This window comes from Ptiloglossa arizonensis, chromosome 13, assembly GCF_051014685.1.
Source record: "Ptiloglossa arizonensis isolate GNS036 chromosome 13, iyPtiAriz1_principal, whole genome shotgun sequence".
Taxonomy (NCBI): domain Eukaryota; kingdom Metazoa; phylum Arthropoda; class Insecta; order Hymenoptera; family Colletidae; genus Ptiloglossa; species Ptiloglossa arizonensis.
Genome location: NC_135060.1, coordinates 12,186,456 through 12,204,558, shown reverse-complemented (window position 1 = coordinate 12,204,558; position 18,103 = coordinate 12,186,456). Strand labels below are relative to the sequence as shown.

At 39.0% G+C, this 18,103-nt stretch overlaps 2 protein-coding genes and 1 long non-coding RNA gene across 9 annotated transcripts in view; all 3 read right to left on the bottom strand.

Annotated features, from left to right (window-relative positions):
* The window catches only part of LOC143154028 (uncharacterized), a 95,367-nt gene that overhangs the window by 41,147 nt on the left and 36,117 nt on the right, over nt 1-18,103 (bottom strand). The window lies entirely within an intron of this gene.
* On the bottom strand, nt 9,451-13,418 carry LOC143154035 (uncharacterized). Of its 3 annotated transcripts, none has more exons than XM_076325794.1 (4): nt 13,279-13,418; nt 11,886-12,088; nt 10,824-11,092; nt 9,451-10,405 (listed from the first exon to the last, which is right to left on the bottom strand). In XM_076325794.1, exons 3-4 carry the CDS (start codon nt 11,016-11,018, stop codon nt 10,295-10,297), a joined length of 306 nt encoding a protein of 101 aa, XP_076181909.1. In that variant the 5' UTR covers nt 11,019-11,092; nt 11,886-12,088; nt 13,279-13,418; the 3' UTR covers nt 9,451-10,294. The 3 variants fall into 3 exon arrangements, with proteins under 3 accessions (XP_076181909.1, XP_076181910.1, XP_076181911.1); XM_076325795.1 differs by having other exon boundaries at nt 10,824-11,051; XM_076325796.1 differs by lacking the exons at nt 11,886-12,088; nt 13,279-13,418 and adding an exon at nt 11,526-11,797 and having other exon boundaries at nt 10,824-11,051.
* LOC143153583 (uncharacterized) lies at nt 16,941-17,649 on the bottom strand. The gene is made up of 2 exons (XR_012993866.1): nt 17,473-17,649; nt 16,941-17,164 (listed from the first exon to the last, which is right to left on the bottom strand). It is a non-coding gene; the product is annotated as an uncharacterized LOC143153583 (long non-coding RNA).

The following is an 18,103-nucleotide window of genomic DNA, read 5'->3' as shown; positions in this document are numbered from 1 at the left end:
GAGTACGCGAAACCCTCCTTGCGTAGGAGACGTGAAATGTTCAGCCGATGATTCAACCTCGGATTCATTCTTCGCCCGAAAAGAAACGGTACTCGTAAACCATTCACATACAACGTACGGGAGAGCGGGGTCAGTAGTGACTGACTTTGGAACTCGGTAGTAAATTACTTGGTAGTAACAGACTGACTTTGGAACGCGATTACGCAAAAGCTATTGCGTTTGTAACAAAAATTCTCGTACAAAGATACTAAGTAGTTATCTGAGAATTATCTTGAGCAGTAATTTCGCTGTACGTTAAGTAATATCCAAGATATTGATACAAAGTGACAAGAATGGCTAAACTGTCCCCGGACGTCGATTGTGACACTACGAGGACGACAGTAACGCAAGATTGATTTTGGAAAATCAAGATATTTATTTAACTAAATTGTAATTAGTTAGAAACGAAAGAAATCGTTCAATTTTTGTCAATAAAGGTTGGTTTTTCTGCTCTTCGTTAAAAATGTTGTCCCAAGCCCTGTAGCCCATCGTTACAGGGATATTAGTGTCTTCTTCTTCAACTTTTACTCTTTTTTAATAGTTGTAAAAAATTACGAGCCATTTTGGAATTTTTCAAACGATCGGTAGACACTGTGACAACACATTTGGAGACGAATCTCATTTTTTACTACATAAAATAGCAGCTACTTTGAAAATCGGGTCAACGATTCGTTATCGTTCGTTGCAACGTGACTTGTAACTTGTCGAAAAGATGTACTTTCAGAATCATTTTGTTACGTGTCTGTAATTTTTTCACCGCCTCGTACAAGTCGTTAAACCCGTCTTAAATGTGTCAGTCAGTACCGGCCTGGTAAAAATAATTATCGAACAAGATGCAAGAGAACCGTTGAGGAAGTACGACACGAAATCGTATCGAGTTTGAGCAACACGACCTCGCATTGAAACTAGCTTTTCAATCGCATCTGGTCGATGTTTTCCAAGCATTTCGTATCTTAGATGCACTTGGTACTGATCGAGATCTCGAAAAATGACGACATTCCGAAGTCTTTGGCGCGAAGAGGGATCGTATCTGAATACGAACAACTATCGATACTCACGTTCGCGTCAACATGCTCGTCAAGTATTGTTTCGATGCGACACGACTGACTGTTTCGAATCAACATTTTAATACGTGACACAAATCGAAACATGCTTGAGATCTTCGATGACAGATGTCCATCTAGTGAACCAATTGGAGCTACGATCAACGATGTTGCAACAAAGTATCCGATTTCTATGTCGCAATAAGCAGGCACAACAAAATCAGGAATTGATTTCTCGTCCAAGTTTAACACCCAGCTTCAGTTCTATTGTCAATTTGCGAAACAATTTTTCGTGATTTTGTCTTCAATTTAAATTTCTTACGCGTCGGTAGGGTTTAATTAAAATTAATAAATACGTCGATAAAAATTAAACTTTTTGTCGTTCTTCAAACTCGGCCCTCAACTACCTGATCTTTGCAAGAACATGCCTACGTAATCATTCCAATCGTTAAACGTTATTATTTGTTTCTTCTTCTTCTTTTTCCTTTGTTAACATTTTCTTTCATCTTAATGAAAGAAAATAAATTACTGTTGCAATGTAATACCACACCGTTAACCTAATTAAAGAATAAGACGTTAAATAATACGGTAAATTTTCTAGTTTGTTTTCTATGGATATGGTATTTGATCCTTCGATCGCAGAATAACCGATAACATATTTCGCGATAATTTCCCTATCAGGAGTTATCCGTGCGTTACAAAATATAATTTACAGTTCTTCAAAGTTATCCACGGTATGTCAACTTTCACGATATCTATCGCACAGTTTCTGGTATTTTACTCGCTATCGAAGTGAACATTATCACGGAAGATTATGCATCGCTAATGATGTTAATACGATTTTCCAACCTCGACTTTCCCAGAAAATGGAGCTTGTGGAACGAAATTTATCCTATTCATCTTCGATTCATTTCAACGAATACCAAAGAGTCATATTTATTACACAATTTCTAAATATTTTACTCGCTATCGAAGTGAACATTATCACGGAAGATTATGCATCGCTAACGATGTTAATACGATTTTCCAACCTCGACTTTCCCAGAAAATGGAGCTTGTGGAACAAAATTTATCCTATTTATCTTCGATTCGTTTCAACGAATACCAAAGAGTCATATTTATTACACAATTTCTGGTATTTTACTCGCTATCGAAGTGAACATTATCACGGAAGATTATGCATCGCTAATGATGTTAATACGATTTTCCAACCTCGAGTTTCCCAGAAAATGGAGCTTGTGGAACAAAATTTATCCTATTCATCTTCGATTCGTTTCAACGAATACCAAAGAGTCATATTTATTACACAATTTCTGATATTTTACTCGCTATCGAAGTGAACATTATCACGGAAGATTATGCATCGCTAACGATGTTAATACGATTTTCCAACTTCGACTTTCCCGGAAAATGGAGTTTTGTGGAACGAAATTTATCATGTTCATCTTCGACTCGTTTTAACGAGTAGCAAAGAGTTATGCGTCGCTTGTAATGTTAATACGACAATTTTCCAACCTCGAGTTTCTCGAAAAAATGAACCTTTATGGAACAAAATTTATCCTGTTCATCTTCGACTCGTTTTAACTAATACCAAAGAGTTATGCGTCGCTTGTAATGTTAATACGATAATTTTCCAACCTCGAGTTTCTCGAAAAAATGAAGCTTCGTGGAACAAAATTTATCCTGTTCATCTTCGACTCGTTTTAACTAATACCAAAGAGTTATGCGTCGCTTGTAATGTTAATACGACAATTTTCCAACCTCGAGTTTCTCGAAAAAATGAAGCTTCGTGGAACAAAATTTATCCTGTTCATCTTCGACTCGTTTTAACGAGTAGCAAAGAATTATACGTCGCTTGTAATGTTAATACGACAATTTTCCAACCTCGAGTTTCTCGAAAAAATGAAGCTTCGTGAAACAAAATTTATCCTGTTCATCTTCGACTCGTTTTAACGAGTAGGAAAGAGTCACCCCCGACAGTTGTACCAGCTGCTTCCGCCCCACTCTGTACATAAAAGTCGGGATTACATACGTCGAGAAAACTGGTTCAAGCTCGCGCTTTGATATCACCTCGGCCCGACCGACGGAGAGACGTCGCTGGAAGGGCCCAAATTAGGCCACGCGGACCTAGAGCCTAGAGCGGCACGAGCGTTACGTAACATAACCCGAAAGAAATCGATTCGTGTCATCGTGTTCAATTTCGTTGACGGTGAGGCTCGGACGAAATGCAGCAGAGGCGACACGTGTGTCGCGAGTCCTCTCGCTTTCGCGCGAAAACTGCGCATTAAACGTTGCAATGTGACCGATGATAAAGCGTACAGTTAACGAACGCGTTGCAACGTAACACGCTGCCAGGCGCTGTTTAATCGAAGAACGAAAGATAATTCGTAAAGCCGACACCGCACATTTGGCAACCGCCGAGAAATTCGTCAAGCTTGACGCCGCGCATGTACTGTTGGCGCCGGACAAGAATGTCACCAAGGGTCCATCGATTCGTTCCATTCGAGCAATAACAACACGGAAGCTTGTGCACGGATTACGATGTCACTGCGACGATTTTCCAACCTCGACTTTCCCGGAAAATGAAACTTTGCGACAAAAGCTTTGCAACAAAATTTATACTATTCGTTTTCGATTCGTTTCAACGAGTAACAAAGAGTCCCCGATAATTCTTGCATCAGCTGTTCTAGCGGAAACGGTGAAAATCATTATCGGATACCAATGATCGAATAAAATGATTTTTTATCCGTTACTCGTTGGATAAAAATGATCGTTTTAATTGTAGAACGAAGTGCAAACATTTAAGTGATACAAACACCGCGAATAAAGAAAGAATTGACGAAGACCAGCGGCACTCTTCTCGAACGCGTACTATAGATAATCACACGTGTTACCGCTGGCTCAAGGCGAGCCTTGGTAATGCCTCCAACGTGCGATCGACGAAGTTTTTAATTACGAAAAATTGATATATTCGATGTATAAATTGTATTTTAATTTGATAAATTTTTGCACACGTGTCAAAGAATTGAATGTTCGTTATTTTGTAGCGACGAGTTTGTCGAGACCTGCTCGACGTTTACACGGTGAAAATATGGTTTCCTGTAATGTATAAGTTCAATGCTATTTAAAGAAACGAATCTTTCTGGAAACCACTTCGGTCGCAAAGTGGTTTTTCATTCCCAATTTTACGGACTGTTTTCTTTCTTCCAACGCGTCATTTGTTGGTACAAAAGATAACCGTCGAACGATTATTCGACCATTGTCGGGGAGCTTTTTCGAACGACAGCGAACAATGTTAACTTTGCGCGAGTTCTATTGCGCGAGTCATGGCCGCATATTTTGTCTCTATTAAGCTTTTACAGTTAATCGAAGAAGGTAACTTGTAAAAACTGTCACAACGATATCGGGAACGATAACGACGAGTAAATTAGTGTCGAGAATCTTTTGATCGATTTGAGTCTGTTAACGTGAAATATGAAAATAATTCGATCGACGTAGCGTTCGAGCGCAGAAATTTCGATTTGAGATAATTCTGTAGACCGAACGAGATAAATAGTATTGTTTATCCGTCAAAGTTGAGGATTTCATTCGATTTGACATCTAGAGAAGAATTTCCCATTTACCCATTAAATGACGAGTGTTTCTTCAAAATAAATAATTACTTTCAACGCGACGTATTCGAAAGTATTTTATTGGACGGAAATAATAATTTTTCGCGTAAAGAAAGATGATGAAAGAGGTCATAAAAGAATTTCAGGGCACTTTAGTTTCGTCTCTACCTCGTATCTTGCAAATTGCAGGATGTTTGAATAAATTTTAAAACCAGTAAAAAAAAAAAGAAGTATTTTTCTGAATATCCTCTAAACAAGATACGATAAAGATACAAGAAAGTGATAATACAGATTGTTCAAAGTGCTTTGAGTGGAATTTCGATACGAGCGTGCAGATAACAGATCGGTCGAATTCGAAAACCCTATAGATATCTGGTTGGTTGTTTTTCGCACTGAAAATCGTCCACGATCCTTGTCTTTCGAATGTTTGTCAAATTTCGTATACAAAGATCGTTCGATTCGTTATAAAAAAAAAAAATCGCACAGAGATTGAATCTACTTCTGTACTTGTAAAACGATACGACTCTACGCAAAGAAGAGGATTTCTCAGTACGATAAACTGAAGAAAAAATTTCATTCGAGCTTCATTGCTGGAGGGTTGAAACGTTCAACGTCGAACGAGACCGAGTCGAAAGCATCGTTGATCAATCGTATTTTATAATTCCAGCAATTTCGGTAACAGGCACACGCTCAGGGCGAAAAAGGAGTGAAACCGAAAGAGTTACGTCGATTATGGTATAAGCGGTGCTAAATAACAGCGTGCGTGCGTGCACGCTATGAAAACGAACCGGCAGTGGCAGCTGCCGACTGCCACGACCGCGACTCGTTCGCGAGGTCGTCGTTCCACGATGCTGCCTATACGATCGAGTTTAGCGGTACTTCCAACCGAGTCAGCGCCTTATTGAAGCACGTGCCTCACAATGCAACCAACAGTTTGGACTCTTTCTTGTCAACGATTTCGTCGCGTAAAGAAAAACACGGGAACGATGAAACCGAAATCATCCTGTTCTCTCCTTTTTTTTTTCTTTTTTATTAGCGTCGTATAACAACAGTCTGCAAGTTGTCATTTTTAGTATGTTTTTCAATTCTCGACGTATCTCGAAACGGTTCATTTAGTGGAAACAACGCACCGATCTCGCGAATTCTAACCTCACATCGAATTGTCACGATAAGGAAAATAATTACAGGGTCGTGTACTCAAATCGTTTTACCTCGGGACAAGATAACGAACACTGTTTCAAAAGCTTCGACGCACGATCCGTGTTAAACATTAAATTATACTGTATAGAGAGATACAAATATTGATTTAGAATATTAGAAGCGGTACACTACTAGTGTTTGTAGTATCACTTTGATATTGGTTGTAGAGTCGTTAGTAGGATGAAGAGATATATATAATTTATTAGTTCAATGGAAAAATTACTTTACTGAATATTTTTTCATCTTTGATTTCAATTTTTTTTTTTTTTTTTTTTCAAATTGTTCGAAAACAAATTTTCTTGCGTACATTGTGCACAATGAAATACTTGGATCGGTGATACGATGAATGGAAATACCAAAGATCATTCGTGGTTGAAAAGCGTGCTTTGTAGTTATTAATTGCGAGCTTGACTTACTAATCGCGCATCAATCGTCATAATACACATAGCTTTGAAATAGCATGAGAAATTTTCAGTTTTTTGCGATGTTCGTCGATACTTTTGGTATTGTATCAGTCCATTAGCGGAGAACATTGTTGCGCGAATTGAATGTACAAAAATGTCAATGACATTTCTCTGCCTATTGAGGCAACTACTTCACGATAACCTGTTAAATATGAACAACGCGTAACTAATGAGCGAAGCTACAACGAGAATCGAATTTTTCTTGAAATTCCACGTAAAAACAAATTCGATGTCGAATCATGAATTTGATATGTTTTACAATTAGTACGTAACTAAGTATTTTTTATTTCATAGAAGATTATTAACAGTGAATACTATATTGCTCGTGAAAAGAAAAAATAAATAGGTATTCCAGGTGGTTCGTGCCATTCTTTCGTTTCGAATTTTTTCCAATTCATGTCGAGTTTTCGACATGAACTTCTTGGTCACTTTCGGCAAAGAACAAAAGAATATCTAATAATTATTATTAACGAATAATATAACAGAAATTAGATTTTTGTTGTTAAAGTGTCATCTCATAATAATTTTTAGATATTCTTTTGTTTCTCGTTTAGGATAGCCCAAAAATAAAGTTAATCTGTATTGTAATTGTGTTGTGTCACGTCGTGTACATTTTTATAATTGAGTATGAATAATTTACGTACATTTATTTAAGTACAATTCTCAACAATATTACCAGCTTCGTAATCAAATATATATATATCGTAAGACATTAAAGATACTCGCGAATGTTGAATTGAGACATTTCGTAAATAAACTCTCGAATCGTATACGGTTTCTTCGACGACCTTAATCATCTGGTAGCGTAACATAAGAACCATTGACAAGAATTACAACCGAGAACAAAGTGTAATGCCCCGTGCCAAGGCTTTCAACGAAGTGTCCAGTCGAAAAACAATGTTATAAACGGAAGTGCTCATTATACTGCATCGGCAAACTTTTCATTGCCTTGATCGAAACGACGAGTGAAATTCCATAGAGGAGCGACTGGATGACTAACGAGGAACGAAAAACGATTGAACGAATGCAGCCAGTCGACTCTCAAACGCCAGCGACCTAATGCAGTTAATTGCTCTTACAGCGGTAACTATAACAGGCTGCAAACTTTTTACTTCGTATCGTTAATTTCGGTTAATTCCTACATGTGGATAGCGTGCAAAATATCATCCACTCGTACATGGTGAAGAGTATTTCTAAACAGCCGATTATCGAATCTAATGAAACTCTTACGCCTCGATAATTAAACACGATACTTGTTTCTCTCGACCAATTAATTTTCTCCTAAAATCTTCTTTCTATGATCAAAAATAATAATCGATCGAACTATTTTCAAGTATCTCTGAATTTATCGCATGTTGTCCGATACGTTTGGTAATCATTCTTAGATAATCGATCACGATAGTAACAATTGATCAAACTATCATCACTAATCAAAAGTAACAATTGATCGAACTAATTGCAAGTACCTCTAAATTTATTGCACGGTGTTCGATACGTTTAGTAATAATTCTTAGATATTTAATCACGATAGTAACAATTGATCAAACTATTATCACTAATCAAAAGTAACTATTGATCAAACTATTTTCAAGTATCTCTGAATTTATCGCATGGTGTCCGATACGTTTGGTAATCATTCTTAGATAATCAATCACGATAGTAACAATTGATCAAACTATCATCACTAATCAAAAGTAACAATTGATCGAACTAATTGCAAGTACCTCTAAATTTATTGCACGGTGTCCGATACGTTTGGTAATAATTCTTAGATATTTAATCGCGATATTTGTTCCTCTTGACCAATTAATTTTCTCCTAAAATCTCTTTTCTATGGTAAAAATTGATAATTGATCAAACTAGTTGCCAGTACCTCCGAATTCATTGCACGGTATGCGGTACGTTTGGCAGTAATTCTTGGACGCATAATTTGTTATCTGTATAAAAAAAAAAGAAACAAATATTGCAACAGATAAGAAGTAAAGTTATTTCGATACATATGTAAATCACTCGACTGTCACAGCGACCAGCCATGTCGAGTCGTGGTCAACATCGAGCGTAGATCAACGTAGGACACACAAGGGTGTTTTTGTTCGTTTAATTCGTGGGCATTGAAAATGATGAGCATTTACCATAAACCGCCTTAATTTATTTCGTTTACGCGGGTACATGAAAGGAGAACCAACCGGTGAATTGCACAAGCGAAGTACCACAGAATTTAATTGCCGCCAATTAACGGTACTACTTGTCAATCATTAATACAGCCCGCGTTATCAGATTCTACTGGAATTTGTACCGCTCTAGAATTCCGGTGCTTTAATAGGGCATTCCTACGAAATTTTTGCGGTAACAGTAATTGCAATGATATTATACATACCCTGGCCTCAAAAAAAACTTGCCCGTACTACCACAAACGTACAGTCGCATCTTCATACCCAACTGGTGGATACATTACGTACATGGTATGTAATTGAACGTACAAAATATATTGGCCATAATTCACACAAGTGAGACAAGTTTTTTTCCGGGGGCCAATTTACATTGACGTGGGAAATAAATTTACAACCGTATTACCCGCGCGACGCAAGAACTAAACTTTATAACGCTGTACAAAATAATTTAAGGATCACGGTGGTTTTCGATAATTTCAGATAGTAGACAGAAGACAAAAAACGAAAGAAATACTGTAACATTTAATAAAGTGTAATTTTTCTCGAATGTTTAAATTGTAAAACATTTCAAGCCGAGACTGGTGCAGTAATTGCCACTTTCGAGTGACAAAATCGTTTGAAAGCGGGAATCGATGTACCGCTAATGACACTATTATCGCCGATATACTAAATTAACATTAATGTAAATTAATTTCTGGCTTGTACGAGGTGACTCGTGCAACCGAGCGTATGTTTATTTTTGTCGATTACAAACAGAAAAAATTAAATAGGTCACACTACTTCCGTGAATGCAACGATGCACATGCGAGATAAATTTGCATTTCCGTTTTAGACGTAGATGTATATATATTTCGTAATGTGTTTCTTCACTGAATCTATGAGTCTGTAAAAACTATCTAACCGTTCATTTTATATATTCATCGCAATGAAAATTAAACGAGAAACGAACGTAATTGACGGTCGAACATCGGTGGTTGTTAAAATTCATGAACAGAGCAGTGCATAGGTCAATTATTAATTGCGTAATTGTATTCAATAGAGCTAAATCACGAAGGCACATAGCTACAGCCTTCTTGTATACAATACGTGTACTATGACCAAGCGATTTTTCAACAGAACAGACATTCTGTGAAACTGTCTTTCTTAAAATCGGCTAATTACTGCGCCAACTATCGTTGAAAATGAATGTCCATATTATAATTTTAATACACCGGGAACAAGCGATACAATTCATTACAAATCAATACGATCGATTCATCCCATAAGCAATGGAAATCATCTCCTGAGAAGTTTTCTAAACTTTTAAATCAGAGTCGAAAAAAAAAAATTCAATTATTTACGCTCCAAGAACTGTTTTAGAAACAAGATTACAATCGTTCCACTATCCATCGACGTTACAAATTGCGACGACAGGTAACGAAGAGTTTGAAAAATTTATTCTCTTCTTTTGTGTTTCGTTCGAAGGCGAATTTTTAGATCTGATTCTGACAGAAGTTGTATAGGAACATTACAGCGATAAACTCAGAGACTAAACCCAGGATAATCCTCATTACGGGCAAAACTAAAATTCTACCCGAGGAAACATTGCTGAATGTTTGGCAAGATCAACAAGAAATTATTTGCCCCGAATTGTCCGTGCTCGACCGAACGATCATTTCTTACTAGTCCATTGTGAACAACCGAACCCATCGAAAATACCAGTGAAAACAAAACGTTCAGCTTCGCTCAAAAGAAGTAAAATCTTCATCCGCCAGGACAAAGCACGATCACGTGAGGCAAAACAGACATTGCAGAAACTGGAAGAATTCGCCTGGGAAAGGATGATTCATCCAGCCTACTCTCCGGATATTGCACAAACAGACCGTCTTTCCAGAAGTCTGCAACATTATTTCACGCATCGACTTTCGTAATTTACTTCGATTTTAACAACACGTAAACGCAGCACAATCACACTTGGCGTAAAAATGGTTGAAATTCGTAATCTAGAAATTTCCAGAGTATTTAAATTTAGAGGTTATTCGTGCGTGAAATGGCACGGAAATGTTTCTACATCGAAAGGAACGAGAAATGGGAATAATATTGAAAGCGTCGTGCCGTATAAACTTTTTCAAAAACATGTTATTCGCGAAAGAATTGAAAACATAACGGGCGGATTGGAAAATTTTATAGAAAATACGCGAACGGTTAACGATTGAGAACAAGCCACCTTGTTCCCTCTTCTAGAAACACGAAACAAAGTGTACGCGTTAGTTGCCCGATGGCCCGATAGAGCAGAAAAAGTACAGTGACTCTCACCGAAAGTAGTACGTTCGAAAGTTGCCGGGAAGCTGCGCGTCCTTCGTACAGAATTTGTCGTACGTCCCGCATTAACGGAAAGACAAAAAGCATTGCAAACAAGGGAGCTGCAAACCGATAAGATGGACAAGATGTTGCGCTCACTGGCGACCTCCAACAGGCTCTCGTCGCCACACGTCCCGTATATGTATACATATGTGTACCCGGTTACGATGCGACTTCAGTGACCTAAATAAAGACAAACGCCAGGCGTTGGATGGAACGAAGGCCTGGAGAAGAAGAAGAAGAAGAAGAAGAAAAAAAAAACGCTCGTCGAACTCTATTCAACCGTGCGATAAACCACGCTTTTCGACCTTCTCGTCCTAGCCCTTTATCGGTACTCTACTTAAGCGGCGAAAAAAAAAGGAAAAAGCGGAAAGCTCGGTCGCGTTTCTGTTTACCTTTTTATCGACGCGGATTTCGATCCCGTGACGCGAGAAACGAGCAACGCGATCGAACCGCGGTATAAATACTGCGTTAAACGATAATAAAACCCTCCATTTAAGCAAACACGATCTTCGAAGCCACAGACTAAATATACCATAAAACAAAAATGCAAATCGACTCGATACACTCCACCAAATACACCATAAAAGAAAAATGCAAACAATGGGCATTCGTCGCATCGGTTTTCGGTGTCAATGGCACTTTCAAATTACGAACCTCGTCAACGCCGTTTCACGTAAGCCGCTGAAATTATACGTTACTTCCGCTTCTTGTATATCTATCGCTGCCGGCTGATCGACTTTTTCCCACGATCTTTAGACCACGTTTATTCCTCGCTCCTGATGCAGTTCTTTTCGAATCGATGCGTAACGATTTTCGCATCAATGCGTAATTGTTAAGACTTATCTCTTACTTTTGTCGTTAGTTGTATACGATTTGCTTACATGGGACTAGAAGCTTTGATGGTCGAGTAGTAAAGTTTAATTGAGTTTATTTGGAAGGAGAGTTGTAACAGGCAGTTGAGCTTCGGTGACTTTGAAATTTGGAGAAGCGTGACTTGAAAAAACAATATTTTACCTCGGTAAAAAAACGTTTCCATTGGAGCAAAGAACTTCCTTCCTCTTCGTTACACTTATTCTGAGGCCCGTTTCACACGTATCCGGCACCGACTAGGCGACACCGGATGCGTTCATCTTCACACGTTCTTCGACTTGTAGCCGGTTCGTCGATTAAACGAAAAGTGTGCTCTTCGCCCACGTTGTCTTTTGTCTTTTCCATCGCTTACATATGCGCATGCACAAAATACATACACACTGAATTTCGTATACTTTAACGTGTTCAACGCTGAGTATCCGGTGTTCGGTACCGGAGGCTTGCCGAGATTCTACCCGATCTCATAACCTCGAAAACAACAGAGAACTCTGACCACGTGATAAGAGATTCCGTAGGTTCAAGGTTACCATTGTTGTCTCTTACGCGATCACGTACTTTTCCTTTAAATGGCACTGTAGTTTCCGGAACAAAAATACAACGACCTATGCTCGTCAAGGTCAAACGAATCATTTTTCCAATTCGCGTTATACTATATAAATTACTACAAAGTGTATTGAACCGAATCTGAAAGGTTTCTTTCCAAGTATCAACATTACGAACTATATATTCTGCTAAATGTTAGCAACGTAAATTATCAAATTGATTTTCGACCGTCCAAAACGCTTCTTTCTCCACTTAAAAAAAAAACTTTTCTTTACGTCACTAATGATTGCATCGATAGTTACGTGGATAGTTTGAAATAACATACCGTATGTCAGTTCGATGCGCACATTATAAAGTATAATATTTTTCATGCAAATGTATTACGATGTTTACGTATTTATCGTTAGCAAAAAAAAAATTATTGGGTTTTTATAAATAAAGACACGACGGAAAAACATTCGGTTCTTTAAATATTAATACACTATAGGAGATAACTAAGAGATCGCTTAATTAAATAATTTCAGCGTTCGTTATTTACTTTATCGTTGTGTTGTATATTTTTAATTTACAATTTAAGTAAACTTTAAAACTTCTTTTTGCGATAATTGCAACGTACATAATTTCTGGTAATCTATCCAGTCAAATGGGATATCCAATATTTTTAATGGTAGTCATTATGTATAAGACCGACACAAACTACCTTCCTAAAGCAATTAGAGGATTCATTCATCAAATATGTTTTACACGCCCAAGTTTTTCCAGTCCTAACCCTGAATAATCGATTACACAGAAATAGAAACTGATTGTTTATTTCTAAACATTAGTCTAATGTTCTATTAATCGAGCACGAATGGTGCGAAAATTAAATAAAATAAAAGAATAATATTTGGTAAATCTGACGCTTTGAGTTAAAAAAATACTCTATCTGAGAATCGGCTGTAACATGTATAATCAAAGAGAAAGAAAATTAAAAAAAAAATGGTTATCTTTTTACCTTTTGGAGCGACGTAACTTCGAATCCTCCCGTGAATAAAATCCTTGTACGAAGCAAAGCATTATAGGTTTTTTCAGGGAAGCGGTGACTTCCCCCATGCACTTTTATTGTACGCCGTATTTCCTCCAAGAAACTTGTTCCCGTATCTCGTCGCTCGTTTTCTCTAATGGTAAGGCCTCGAAGGAAGAATTTATTCCTTGTTAAACTTAATGTTAGTATCCATGGCACGTCATCGAAGGCACTAATTAAGTATTCGTCGTGCGTATTCTGAATAGTTGCGATCTTAACGCGGTCTCATTTTCAGTCGTGCGCTCTTCGCGTCGATAAAAACTATCATCGGCTACGTACCATCGTCGATCTCGATCAAAAGAAAACAAAAGTCCCACCGATCCGTTCTTCACGTGTTTGAACGACTGCTTTGACAGTCGCGTAAAAAACGCACTGTTCGCGGCGCATCGTCTGGCATTGTTGTCAAGGGTTGCGAATGACCCTTAAGGGTATCGCCATACGGTTGCCAGGCCAACAGCCACGATATAAAGAAGAAAACACCAGTCCCTCTGTTGTTTCCTTGCGATTGGAAGGAAACTACACGACACTAGTAGTTTATTGATTTTCCGTGTTTGTCTCTCGCCTTATCGGTCGGTCGATTTCAATATACATAAATATCGCACATGTATGTTTTCTCTTTAATTCGAACCTCTTTGAACCTTGCACCTCTCTGTATCGAACGATGACGGGGGAATGATAACACAAAAGTGGAAAATACGTGACGTTTCTCTCGAGAAAACTTGATCGATCGGTAAAATAATTTCACACCTGACCGATCGCGGTGAAAATAGATGTCAACTTTCTACGGAATCACTACTCTCGATCGAGTCAACGATAACGCATCGAAGACCAGCGCTAAACAACGAAACAACCGGCAGTGTTTTTTCCACTTGTAAACCGTGCGAATGATGAACGATATCGCTCCCGCGCGACTTCTTCCTCCGCTTCTCACTTCATTCTTCCGTAAACAAAAGAAGAAAGATTCCCAACGAACTCTCGCCGGTTCCGATTTCACGAGAGAACGTATCCACCGTGGATCGTGGATCACGGTACCGTTGGATCATAACAATCGTGATCGCACTCACGCATTACATCTCGTTTCTCGTTTCGAAATGAAGCATCCACTGGGATCGAAAGACTTGCCCGCGGAGGGGGGGAAGCCGCGCGCGAACCACGCGTGGAAAAACGATCGCCAGCGACCGTTCACCGGCAACGATGTATCGTGACCGCGTCGATCGATCGCAACGATCTTTTTTCGCGTACTGGAACGACGCGTTCCGACGATCAAGATGGCGGCGCGAGACCGATGGATACAGCATGGCTTTGCATCGTGCGAGCGGCACACGCGATCCTAACCTCTACTCGGAGAACTGTCGCGAACCGAGGACGATACCACAGCGACGCGAGAGAAGACGACGCGACCGAATCGTGTCTCTGTCCGACACTGGCACTGTCGACCCGTGCCGTTCCTCTTTCTATGCCGGCAGCGCTCGTTCGCTCTCGCTCGATATGTCCTGCCTTCTCACCTATACTATCTTCGTCCTAACTCCCTCTCTTCTCCGTTCCCTGCCCCTACCCCTCCGCCGCAGCCACCTCGTCGTCGTCTTCGTTCGCTTCCGTTGCTCGCGAGGGGTTGGGGGCAGATTGCCAGTCGGCTCGAACGCGCGACGAATAGAAACGAAGGGAATAACGAGAGACGGAAGGACGCGCACAGAACCAACGACGAAATATGTAGCGTGGTGAAACAGAAGAAAGAGAGTGGGAACTGAGACAGGAAAAGGGAATGACAGCGAACAAAGAGAGACAGAGAGAGAGAGAGAGAGAGAGGATAAAGGGAGAGGAGGAAGATTAATACGGTTATTTTAAGTATTCGCCATCGATCAGCGTTAAAGGAATAAGAGCAATATTTTCATCCTTATCGCCATCGATATCGATTTCTCTACGCTACAATTCATAAATGTTTATCAATTATTTATTACCGGCAGCTCGTGACCGTGTATCGCAATCGAGTTTCTAACGTTCGACACCGAACGATCTCGAAAACATTTCGTATCGGCCGCCAGCTTGTATTATACTTGTCTTGTTTCCTACGCCTAATTGAACGGGAAGTATTTCGTCGCACTTACTTAATCGTACTATCAGCATCTCGAGATACGTTTCTCGGATCGTCAAACAATATGTAATCCTTCCACCACAGACATTTCATTTATCGTGACTCGACGGTGTAAATACATTACGTACGGTAGTAGCGTGTTCGTTTTCACGTTTTTAGCGTTCCGACGATCGTAATCGTGAAATACACGTGTGCGGTTTTTAAGATTGTGCTCCGATTTCTAATAAATCGTTATTGCACGGATAACGGAATTTTATCGGCGTTTCACGATAATGAAGTGAAACTAGATAAAAGTATCCTGTGCCACTTGATTCCTCGTACTCTCGGGTGTCGTATCGATTATTAAACGCAGATAACGACAAATAAACACGAAGAGAGAACAATTTTAACCCTTTTCGCAAACTCGATCCTCGACGAGTTATGTTTATTTCGCGTGTGTTTGACACGGAGGAAATTCTATTTATGTATATTGTCTGCGTATGGATTCTTTATGCAAATTTAACCAATCCTTTGATCCGCTCAAATACGATTAGAGCATGAAACGTGTGAAATCGAACGGAAAGGGTACAAGTGTGGTAGTACCTCGACATAATCGAGTAGCGAGACAATGTCGTTGATAACAATAAACGTAATATCCACAGTCCCTTTTAGACGCGGACAAATCGGTGACGAGGGAAAAATTATTTCTCTCGGTGGTAACGTTATTTTACAAAACCCAATCTTCGAACTTGTGCGTTTGTCAGCGACACGAGCCAGAGGCGAGCGTCGTTTACTCTTCACATTTATCGCAAGATAATTCATTCCTACAACGGAGCATACAAATCGGCCAATTGTGCGTCAGGATCCCGTTTATACAACAATCGGTATTGAACCGATCATTTTGTCATACTTTCTTGAATGAACCGTAAACAACGATAACCGTGTATTATCGGGCCCGTAAATTTGAAATTATTTCGCGGTATCTCTCATCTCTGTCCATACGCTACGAATACATTTCTTTTTAATGGCGCGTACCTAAATTCGATAACGATGTACGTATGTATTCGTTGTAAAATTATGTTTGCAATCGTCGAATATTTTTCTACACGAGACAATGTAATTATAATAATAGCACGCGCGTGCTTGTTTTGCATTTTATCTACGTAATGTTCAGTTTTAATCGATCCATTAAAATGTCTCAACTGTTTTCCAGTTTTTCAACAGTATTTTGAATACACGTATCGTCGAACTGCTGTGTGCAATATTAGACCTAATCGATAGGCGCATCCATCTTCCATCTTCTGTATTTTATATGTACGAAATATTGTTGAAAAAAGTACCTCTAACATTTTCATAAACATACAACGTATACAAGTTACGAGATACCCCGTATAGTATATAGTACGGTTACTACATAATCTTCCTAATATCATTATGACATTAAATGTCCGTCGCAAACATAACAAACATTATATAATTAAACGTATATGTATTTGAGTGTCGTAATCCTTTCCTTGCAATAATTAGAATAGCCTACTTGGTAAATATTCTACACTTTAACAGCTTTGATGCAATTTCAATGTTCAATGAAAATGTTACTATAGCGAGTAATACGAACAAACTGTCTTTTATATTTGTGTCGATTTCTGAAGAGATCGGTACCAGCACTGCTACCATCGGACGTTTATTACAAATACCCATTAGTTTTGTATTCTTGGTTGTACAGTCTGTGTTTGTTTACCTATCCTTTCGATATAAAAGAAAGAGTATTCTCGTTAAATAAGTAAATACATTAAATCGTACAGTATATTTATTTCATGATATTTAGCCCCGTCCTTTCGACTCGAGCAGAAAAGTTCCTCTCGTTGTTTCGTGAAACTTAATATTTTTGTTTACAAAAGAATTTTATCTTACATTGTTTCAGCGACAATTTCGACAATTTTAACAGCGAGAAAAAATTCAAAATTTATCTAAAATATCATCCGATCATTGGAAGGGGCGATAACCCGGTTAACCGGTTCGGAAAATTATGATAAATATATGCGCAAGGTTACCTGTTTTTTGCGGACCCGACGCAGATCCATCGAACACTTTTTTCCATTGAGCTCGTTTCTTGACTCTCGACTTCCTTGTGCTACGACGAAACAAATCGTAGCTACCCCGTGAATGTTCAGCGCACGTGAAAGGAAAAAGATGGTCGTGCTTACTGTCCGAGAAAGTGTTTCCAGCCTCGCGAGGCAACGTTATCTTTCTCAACGGAGACTGACCACCGAGATACGTTTCACGTAAAAATTATGTTAGCATTCGCGTTGCGGTCATTATCTACCGCCGAGGGAGGAAGCGGCGTTTACGTTCGCGTACGGAACATCATAAATCAACCATTTCATAGAGGCAGATAACTCCCTGGGGTCGATTCGAGGAAGACGGGGGGAACCAAGTTCGGAATCACCGCTTGCGAGCAGTCAGAATAAGAAGGAAAATATGTTGATATTTCTTAACCACGTATCGTTAGAGGTATTCTCTTCAGAGCGTTGTTCTAATAACTTCGCATGAATGGCTTCGTTAACGACTTATCGCTTAATTAGCGGGGAAAAGGAGCAATATTATCGAGTGTAATATCATCGCGTCGATTCTTGGTATCGATGTAACTCATTCTTTAAACTGTCACGTTTTTCACCCATTGTA

What these genes read in the sequence shown, in the direction of transcription:
- LOC143154035 (XM_076325794.1), bottom strand. Translation starts at nt 11,018, where the DNA reads ATGTATACATATACGGGACGTGTGGCGACGAGAGCCTGTTGGAGGTCG. An exon ending in TTTCGAACGTACTACTTTCG is followed by an intron (nt 10,406 to 10,823) that starts GTGAGAGTCACT and finishes ATAATGTTGCAG; the next exon opens with ACTTCTGGAAAGACGGTCTG.